We start from the raw sequence: 10,335 nt of genomic DNA on the forward strand, positions 1-10,335 counted from the left end.
TGTGTGGCAAGTAGCCGTGTAATAAGCGGGATAATGTACATCCAGCCGGTTGTTATCGCAGAATATTCCCCGATAGGGATCACCCTGAAGGCTGGATGTACATTATCCCTTACATAAAGTAATATTGGTTTCACTATGTAGAGTCTATAAGTTTTTACCTAGAGCATTTTAAAGTCGACTGTAAATCCACTTTTACAATTTAAAGCTGACATTTTAAACATTTTCATAACCGCTTGCCACTGATGGCCCTCTGCCCCAGTTCACTTAAATAAAATATATTTGTTACTGTACAAATCTAAATAAATGATTATGTCCACAAATCCCCCTTTAACAAAGAGACATAAACACTTTTAATGTCTAACATAAAATAAACTCAAAGATCACTATAATCCGATGTCAATCAATCAATACATGAATAAATTTGATCTCATAACTGTTCAGATATAATATATTTAACAAATGTTGGTGTTCAGATGAAGAGGCCTAATAAATAAGAGCATAGCCATTCAGTAAATGTCTTGAGATTATATTTGGTGGTCAAGAGGAAAATTAAAGTTGGGCATCTTAACCCATCTAAGCATAAATGTCATAAAATAAACATCACATTCTAAGTCCAGGATTTAGTTTTTGCCTCACATACCTTTTTTGCAGATCAGCATTGTGCCTATTAACCCTGTATTGTAGTCCTTAACAATGTCAAAGTGGGAAAGGTATGTGTAGGTGATGCATGGGGGGTCCGCAGCTGTAGGGGTCACCTCAGAGGTCACCTCCTACTGGAATGTGTGCTCTTGGCTGGGTAAAATGACATCATCTTCTTTCTCATAGAGTGACGTGTTGTCAAAGTATAATGATCCTAATGGGAACATTAGCAGTGTGAGAAGGATGCAGCTTCAGATGATGTTTATTACAATAAAACCAACATATATTTATCTCGGGGAAAAAAAAAATGCTTTTAGAAAAAAAATGGGTATATTGTATCTGTAATATTTATCAGAGAATCATTGCTTTAGACTTAGGCACAGCCTGTGGTTAATTTGTATCTTGGGTTAATATTTCCAAAGAAATCAAACACAGATGTTTGTGTTGCTCAAAGTGTTTACTCAGCTAAATGATGAGCACTAAAATAATCCATAATGTTTTCTAAACAACATTCCTCTTGAAATGTATTTCTCTGTTATTTCATAGCACAGTGTTTAATTGTTACCAGTGTGCTGTATGTTACAACACTATTGCGTCACTCATACTGTTACCACAATAACATCAGAACACGCACCCTCTGACTGCTTCCCATAAGCAATACCATGTGGGTGAATGCTACAGGGATGATCTGCCATGTTCTTGAACGTGACAATGATTGTGTCACCCTCTTGTCCTCACAATGTCGACCCAAGTAACAATAGAACATTAGTTTCAAACAATCATGATTTAAAAGTTAAGATGCATTCTATAATACTGGATGGATGGATTTTAATGTTGAAATAAAGAAATCTTTGGTATTCAAAATACCTGAGGATAAGGGATGTGGTTTAGCCTGTGTGAATCCCTCATTGTACTCTCTGTATACTACTTTTTTTATATGACGGCCCAGTCCTGGAATACAACAACAACAATCAGTAAATACATATCTTACATGAGCAAATCAATAAAAAAAAACAACAACAACAGCAACTCCCATTTGTGTGAAAATGCAGTTTTATTTTACTATCATAGAGAGTTTTTACATTTATATATTTCCTTTTTAATTTAAAGTTGTAGTAATTTAGCTGTATGTAGCTTTTTTCTTTTTTTTAAAAATTAATATATTGATATAGTTTTTTATTAATTATTATTATTATTATTTTTTGTATATTAAGTAAAACTAAATGAAAATGAGAAATGTTGCCTTGGCAACTAGCCAAAATAAATTATTTATTTTAAATATTTTATTTTATTTCAGTTAACTTTATTTAATTTAAAGACAATTTTTTTTTAGTTTTAGTTTTTATTAGTTTTAATTTACTATAAAAACCAATATTTATACATTTTGAATAAAGTCTTGACATAATTGGTCTTAGATATACTATATATTATTTTCAGCAAACTTTACAGTGGATTCTGGGTGCTGGTTTAACATTTTGTCTCTTTTGTGTTGTTTGTATTTCATATAAAAATGTTTTTGTCACATGCCCTTGTCTTCCTTAATCATAAAATTGATTAAACATATATATATAAAAAAAAAAAATCTTTTAATGCTATTTCTTGTTAGTTAATAAACGATCTCAGTACTGTACAGATATGTAATTATTTGATACATTTTTACAACAGTGAATGACTTTATCTGTGATATAGGCTACAAGGACCAAACAAATAAAAGGCAGACTAACTGCCTTTTAACTAACTCAATCTAACTGCTTAGAAAAACAAAAGAATAAATTTAAACCCTAATAAATAATGATCTTTTTCATACCTGTGCTGTCCAGCAGATGTGTAGTCCCAGTTAATATTAACAGCTGTAATGTAATAGTGTCTCTCCACAGCTGTGGCACAATTACACAGGAATGCCAGAAGGGCCAAACCGCACAGGGCCCAAGGAGCGGAGTTTCATATCTGACAATGAAACTCCAGGTAGAAACAGTCTGTTCCGGAGTGCAGGGAATTCTGAACTTTCAGAGAAATGGCAGTGAGCTTTATCTCCCCCCACCTCCCTGTTGCACACATGTTTAAACACTGTGTTGGAAGGCAGTTAAGACTATCATTATAAAAAAAAACAAAAAAACAAACAAACTGAAACTTCTTATTTTGTTCAGTCATTAGTAGTCTGAGGCTTTTTGAACATGTAAAACCTTTTCATTATTGTGAGCAAATGTTTTGTTTACAAGAATGGAAAACACCAAGTTACCATATGAACATATTTGCCAGTTCAATCCTTCCCATTGGAAACAAATGCAGGCATAAATTACACATATGCAAAAATATTGGTAATTGGCATTATGCAGCCAACTAACTATATCTGCACAAAATGAAGAGGTTCTGCACCATGTTTCGCCAACATCAACATAGCCTAAGTGTTTTACTGTAAATGTGACAATCATGAAATCTGAAATAAATGAATATGGTTTTCAGTTTCTAAGATATTTCCTAATTACACTTTTAGGCCCCAGAGAGCAATTTCATAATAAGGGTTTACTCATAATCCCAATGATTTCCCTTGAATAGTTTCTTCATACAATGCTTGTTTACAGTGTACAAGTTGTATAAATGTGTGAGTAAAATGAGTCTGTGCATCTAAAGATTAAATGGGTACAGTCTGGACCTTGTTTAACACTTAGGCTACCTCCACCATAGATATAGACCATCACGTCATATAATTACCTTTAAAGAACATAAAACAATATTTGTTATTACAAACTGAGCTTTATGTAATATTGCACATGACTCAGACATGACCACATTTCCCTTAGAAGTGTTTTTCGGGCAAAGACATCTATTTGGAATTTTCTAACAAACCATCCTATATATACATATATATATACATATACACACATATACACATATATATATACATATACACGTATATACAAATTTACTACTGTGACTAAGGACTTATTTTAATATTCATAAGCCAGCCACGCCTTTTACATTTGGAATGCTACCAATGAACGTCAGTAAGATCTAATTAATATTAAAGAGCTAAACTAACCCTGTCCAGCCAAGCGGTGACGTAGCTTCTGTTGTACGCATGCGCAAAGATGCGGAAGCCGTGGGCAGGGTGTTCGTTCGATTGAGAACATATGGGTAGGTAAATAAAGCACCGAATATGAATCTATTTGTGCTTTATCACCACATTCACATGATATGTGAATATCCTGTCGTTGAACTGGATGATGCACTGCTTTTTTATTGCGTTGGTAACATCAGAACAATCAAAATTGAATCCACAATATTGTGATGAACCACACCACTGTAAATATTATAATTGTTTTGCGTTCTAGTGTATCTAGTTGTTACATATTATTTAGCATCAGTGTTTGTTTTACATTCTGAATGTGTTTAGAATATTTTTAGATAATTTCTAAGATCATGCCATAGTCATCTATAGTTATTCATTTTGGAGTTTGATGTTTAAACAGTGCTGTACTGAAAGATGTAATATTTAGAAGAACAAAGACACAATGTTCATGTTCCTTCCATTCTGAACGGTCTGTAAACGCTTAAAACACAATAGTCATCCATCATTCCATGACTTCATGTCTGCATGTTTTGTTGGTTGGCTCATCATTTGTGTTTGTGAATCATGCTGAAAACAAAGCGCTAGATACAGAAAGTGACACGTCTTGACAAAGTAGTATTTGATGAGTGAAAGTGCTGGAGAGACCAAATAATTATTTGATTTGTTATTGCATGACGTATGTTATTTGATTTGTTATTGCAAAACGTATACTTTTTTCATTGGTGGTTTTGTGATTGATATGATTGTCTGATGTTTTCTCAGTGATCCTGTTCATTCTCCTATGACCAGCCTCAGCTCACGCTGTCCATAATGGCCCCGTCCTCATCCTCTTCTTTTTGCCGTTGCTGCTGTCCTTGCTCACGGCTTTGCTCAAGATCTTCCGCCTACACTTTGGTTCTGGGTCTGGGTTTTGTCACCTTGGGAACCAGTCGCATCCTATTACTAAAATTCTCGGCCAATGAAGGTGACATAATATTACACCACCACAGAGCAACCTAATATATGATCATAATACAATCAATAGTTAACTTTACTTTTTGCAACTTGTATTTTAAAAACTGTTGCAACTAATTTTTTCTTACCTACAGAAAACAAATATGACTTTCTTCCTGCATCTGTGAATTTAATGGCAGAGGCCATCAAACTAGTATTTTGTTTAGTGATGTCAGTACGGGTGGTCATTCGAGGTGAGTCAGATTTGTTGTCTCAAAATTCTATTCTCATACCATACTCATAAACATACTAAGCTAGTATATATACAGCCTGTTGAATTGTGATATATGTTAGTAGTACATGTTGTTTGTTATGGGGTGAAAACTATTGCTTTTGTTTTCCAGAGGGCCGCTCTTATAAAGATTTGGGGTGTTCATCTGGTGCCTCTTTTCTCAACTACCTGAAATGGTCTGTTCCTGCATTCCTCTACTTCCTTGATAACCTCATAATCTTCTATGTGATGACCTATCTGCAACCTGTACGTTGAATTATTTAAAGTTATGGATAAATATTAGAAGAAAAATAACTCTTTGCATTTAATACTTTATATAAAAATAATAATTTTTCTTACAGTTAGAGTAATTAAATTTCTATATAAAATAGATGTATTTATAAACTACCTTTCAATGAATTGGGATCTGCAAGATTTTTAATGCTTTTTATATAAGTTTATATTTTGCATTTATTTGATAAAAATACAGTAAAAACAGTAATATTGTGAAATATCACAGTTTAAAATAACATTATTTTATTTTAATATATTTTTATTTTTTTATTAATGATAGCAAAGCTGAATTTCTTCAGCGTCATATGATCCTTCAGAAATCATTATAATATTCTGATTTGTTGCTCAATAAACATTTTATCATATTATCATATTTTGAATGTTAAAAACAGTTGTGCTGCTTAATATTTTTGTGGGAAACATAATACAATCTTTGATGATTAGAAAATTCATTTATTTAAAATTGAAATTTTTGTAACATTATAAATGCATTTATTATCACTTTTGATCAACCTTCAGAGTAAAATTATTAAATTATAAAAAATTTTCAGGCTACTGTACTGACCCCAAATGTATAAACTATAACATTCATATTTTTCTCATGTTTTAATAGGCCATGGCAGTATTGTTTGCCAACATTGTTATTTTTACAACAGCCATTCTCTTCCGAGTTGTTCTAAAGTAAGTACTGACATTTCTTGATATCTGTTTTTTATCGTTATATTTTTGTCTGTTACTGACTTTCCATCTTTTGACCTGCAGGAGGCGCTTGTCTTGGGTGCAGTGGGCATCTTTGATCATTTTGTTCCTGTCCATTGTGTCATTGACCACTGGCAGCGGTGACCAGCATGCCATTGCTGTACATGGCCTCCAACCAGCCCACATTTCCACCCCTTCTAACAGCTGCTTAAAATACGCCCATCCCAAGCCAGAGCATCAGAACCATAATGAAACATACTGGAAACATGAGATGTGGGACAGCCAGCTCATACACCGGCTGAACAGCTTCGGTCTGGGTTACGTCCTACTGCTGCTGCAATGCTTCATCTCTGCACTGGCCAACATCTACAGTGAGAAGATCCTCAAGGAGGGGGAGCAGCTAGTGGAGAGCATCTTCATCCAAAACAGCAAGCTGTACATGTTCGGTTTGATCTTCAACAGCCTCACGCTTCTCCTGCACTCTGAATACCGTGACCTGACGCTACACTGCGGCCTCCTCTATGGACACAACGTCTTCTCCATCGCACTGGTTTTCGTCACAGCTGCCCTAGGCCTGTCGGTGGCCTTCATTCTCAAGTTCCGCGATAACATGTTCCATGTGCTTACGGGCCAGATCACCACGGTCATCGTCACTGCGCTCTCTCTCTTCCTGTTTGACCATCATCCATCAATGGATTTCTTCCTGAAGGCACCTGTAGTACTGCTAGCCATTTTTATCTACCATAGCAGCAAACTGAAGGATCCAGAGTACGCACTACAGCAGGAGAGGCTCAGGGTCATCAATGGCGAGGTGTTTGAGAGGTCGAGAGGGGTAAGAGTCAAATATAGACTTGCCTCATTTTAAAAAGATGGTCACTTTGCATCTCAGCTGATCATATATTTCATTTGAGTTATTCGTTTCCACCTTAATTTTTGAAGTACACTCTGAGTTTAAACAAGGAGCTCTTTGTAGAGGACATCTGGCAAACTATAATCCAATTAAGTAAGGATGAGTAAGAAACCTGAATTCCTTATAATGAAAACACATTTTGGAGGAGCAAAGCCCTACCTTGGATTATTGCATTATTTAGATCAAATATATTATACGGCAGGCAATTCCATTAGTGGCATGTTGGCACTTCTTATAGAACTCATTCTTGTGAGACGCAGCAGAATGGGAAAGAAGTTCACTTTGTATTTCTGATATTTTTCAGTCTGATTTTAAAACTGGACACAAGTTTTTGAAAGTTTTTAATGACATTTGAATGTCTACCGAAGCTGGCTTTAGTGCTGTTAGATCTCAGCTCTGCATTTGATTTTGTTGACCATGGTCTCTTGCTGTCTCGCTTGGAGTGCTGAATTGGGGTTAGAGGCGCTGTACTCAACTGGTTTCGGTCCTTTCTGTCCAATAGAAGATTCTCAGTAAATATAGGAAAACATTCTTCTACTGTAGGGCATGTTACATGTGGTGTTCCTCAGGGTTCACCTTTGGCACTGTTCCTGTTTTCACTGTACATGTTACCCATTGGTTCTATATTAAAGGAGATTTGGTGAGTCGTTTCATTGCTACGCTGATGATACTTGGCTTTACATACCATTTGTGCACAATGACAGGGTTGTCATAAATCAATTAATAGCCTACTCCAGGAATTGAAAACATGGCTAACCAATAATTTTCTACATCTGAATGATTACAAAACACAAATTGTTCTTTTTGGGCCTACTGAGAAAACTGATCTGAGTGCTGTTGACTTGAGTTCTCTCACTCTATATCGGTCACTTGATGTCAAGGATCTGGTTTTTATTCTGGATAGTGGCCTAAAGCTGAACAAACAAATCAACTGTTGTCAGCTCCAGCTTTTATCACCTTCGAAGACTAGCCAAAGTTAAACCCTTCTTAAGTAGGAAGAGTTTTGAGATTGTAATCCATAATTTTATTTCATCACGGCTTGATTATTGCAACTCGTTGTATTATGGGCTGCCTGTCTCATCTATTCATAGACTTCAATTGGTCCAAATCGCAGCTGCCCGTCTGCTCACTGTGCCTGAGTTTAAGTCTTTTAAAAACCTATTTGCACTCCTGTGCTTTTAACGTCTTGTGATTGTCTATTTTAATTTCAGTGATGGACCTATGCAATTTTGTACAGCACTTTGGTCAACCAAGGTTGTTTTAAATGTTTTCTATAAATAAATTAAACTTAAACTTTAACTTCTTTCTAAAATCTTATTTTATACATACCTATATATACAGATGGATCAAAGTCTGGAGAACCAATATCAGCTGTATTTGTCCTTAATCATCATAAAAGTGGAATTAGAATTCCCAATCAGTTTAGGGTTTACCACTAAAGCCAATACTATCATTTTAGCATTAGACCATATAAAGACTACATATCAGAAAGATTTCCTAATAATAACAGATTCAAAGTCATGTTTTGCTTCCCTTTAATGATCACCCAGCACTTATCCAAATCTTATCCAAACTGCTGGAGCTGGAAACACAGAACTAATATCTATTTTTGGGTTGGGTTGGGTTTTGTTGGGACATTGTGGAATCCCAGGATACGAACAAGCGTTCAGCGCTGCTGCTCAAGTGTTCTATATCATCCTCAGATCTTAAAACTACCATAGTATCTTACATAATCAACAAATGGCAAAATGAATGGGATGAGTGTACAACAAACTGTATGAAATTAACCCTACTGTGGGTAAAAGTCACATCTTTATTAATAAATAATCGCAGTAATCTGATCTCAGATCATAAATACATAGCTAATGCCGAATAGGGCAATCCAGAATCACGCACAAGTTCTTAGTATCAAATGAAGGTCCACTGATATGCTCCTCATGCCATAGTCCAGTATCTCTTAAACATATTTTATTACATTGTGCTGGCTTAAGTTCTTTTAGAAAATTAATTACTCTGTACACTTTCGAGTCAACACTGAATACATTTTAGAGTTTTTATCTGAAGCAATGTATTTGACCGTTGGACCATCGTTATTCCCTGCCTTTCAGGGTCTTGCTTAAGCGCTGCTTTTTAAACTTTTAAAAATGCTTTTATCAGCGTTTTGATGGTCTGCATTCTTTTCCATTCTGCTGCCTCTCACATTTTTAAAATGCAAGGACGTGTTCTGTATGAACGGCCCCTACAATAAATTCAGGGGCCTTCATTGGATAGCACCATCTATTATTTGTCTATAAAGATATATCTATAAAGTCACTAAAAGGTGTCCTGTTTTTCTGTACAACTACGGTGGTCTGAAAAGAATGTATGTAGTAATTCATGATTGTGTCTTACGTTTTTATTTTAGGATGGGGAAGAGTTGGAGAGACTAACCAAGGCTAACACAGAGTGAATCTGAAGAAGAATCTTTCTGAGTCAGTTTGAACCCATCTCTCTAATTATCATGTAAATATTCTGGAATCAGCCTGTATAACTATGATGTATATGTATTATAATGAATGATGATTGTTTCAGTCACATGGAATGTCTGCGTGACATGCAAAGGGATCAAAGAGTTGTTAATTTTCTTCTCTTACAAACTGTGTAAAAAATTATGAGCATGTATCAAACTCAGGAGGGTTTGTGAAAGTATTATGTTCATTTTCATTGTTTGAACTATTCTTGGTTCCTTCATACAGTAGACTGAAGGACAGAAAGTGAGAGTGCAGGTATTAAGGTAAGAGGAGCTTGTTTTTAATGTACTATTGTGCATGCACATGTCGTATTTGTTGACCAATACTTGGATTTCTGCAATAATAAAATCCACTTTTTAATACTATATGCTGAAATATGTATACAGTTTTTATTTAAATTCTTAAGCAACTGCCAATATATTACTGGCCAGCAGAAGGAGACAAAGCAAAGAAAAAGTCAAACTACATCATTTGACATTGCTTAAAGGGGTCATATGATGTTGCTAAAAAGAACATTATTTTGTGTAATGAAATGTTTATGCGGTTTAAGGTTCAAAAAACACATTATTTTCCACATACTGTACATTATTGTTTCTCCTCTATGCCCCGCCTTTCTGAAACGCGTCGATTTTTACAAAGCTCATCGGTCTGAAAAAGCAAGGTGTGCTGTGATTGGCCAGCTATCCAGTGCGTTATGATTGGCCGAATACCTCAAGAGTGTGACGGAAATGTTACGCCCCTTACCATATTGTGATGATGCCGTCAGGCCGGAGCGATGATTCAAAAACATGAAAACCCATTATAAACGAGGCATTTGTTGCATCCAGTGGGGACATAATTATGGATTATAATGACGTATACTGTCTTTTTACGCGTTGCGTTGCATCGCGCCGCATAAACATAAAACCATGTCTGCATTTGTGATCGGAGAAATGACAAACAACAAGCCCTACTCTACACTGCCCAAAAAACTCGCTTTAAATAATATAAAATATAAAAACTCTTTAAA

At 35.3% G+C, this 10,335-nt stretch overlaps 2 protein-coding genes across 2 annotated transcripts; one reads left to right on the forward strand and one right to left on the reverse strand.

Annotated features, from left to right (window-relative positions):
- Positions 1–467: 467 nt before the first annotated feature.
- On the reverse strand, positions 468–3,018 carry LOC107695453 (hephaestin-like protein). The gene is made up of 5 exons (XM_016495355.1): positions 2,996–3,018; positions 2,447–2,637; positions 1,507–1,590; positions 1,274–1,372; positions 468–853 (listed from the first exon to the last, which is right to left on the reverse strand). The coding sequence occupies exons 1-5, from the start codon at positions 3,016–3,018 to the stop codon at positions 771–773; spliced, it is 480 nt and encodes a 159-aa protein (XP_016350841.1). The 3' UTR covers positions 468–770.
- Positions 3,019–3,905: 887 nt separating this feature from the next.
- Positions 3,906–9,697, forward strand: LOC107695476 (probable UDP-sugar transporter protein SLC35A5). Its single transcript, XM_016495400.1, has 7 exons — positions 3,906–3,942; positions 4,499–4,673; positions 4,798–4,896; positions 5,047–5,180; positions 5,821–5,888; positions 5,970–6,738; positions 9,221–9,697. Exons 1-7 carry the CDS (start codon positions 3,928–3,930, stop codon positions 9,263–9,265), a joined length of 1,305 nt encoding a protein of 434 aa, XP_016350886.1. The 5' UTR covers positions 3,906–3,927; the 3' UTR covers positions 9,266–9,697.
- Positions 9,698–10,335: the final 638 nt, after the last annotated feature.

Source organism: Sinocyclocheilus anshuiensis, unplaced genomic scaffold (genome assembly GCF_001515605.1).
Source record: "Sinocyclocheilus anshuiensis isolate Anshui unplaced genomic scaffold, SAMN03320099.WGS_v1.1 scaffold562, whole genome shotgun sequence".
In the NCBI taxonomy this organism is placed as follows: domain Eukaryota; kingdom Metazoa; phylum Chordata; class Actinopteri; order Cypriniformes; family Cyprinidae; genus Sinocyclocheilus; species Sinocyclocheilus anshuiensis.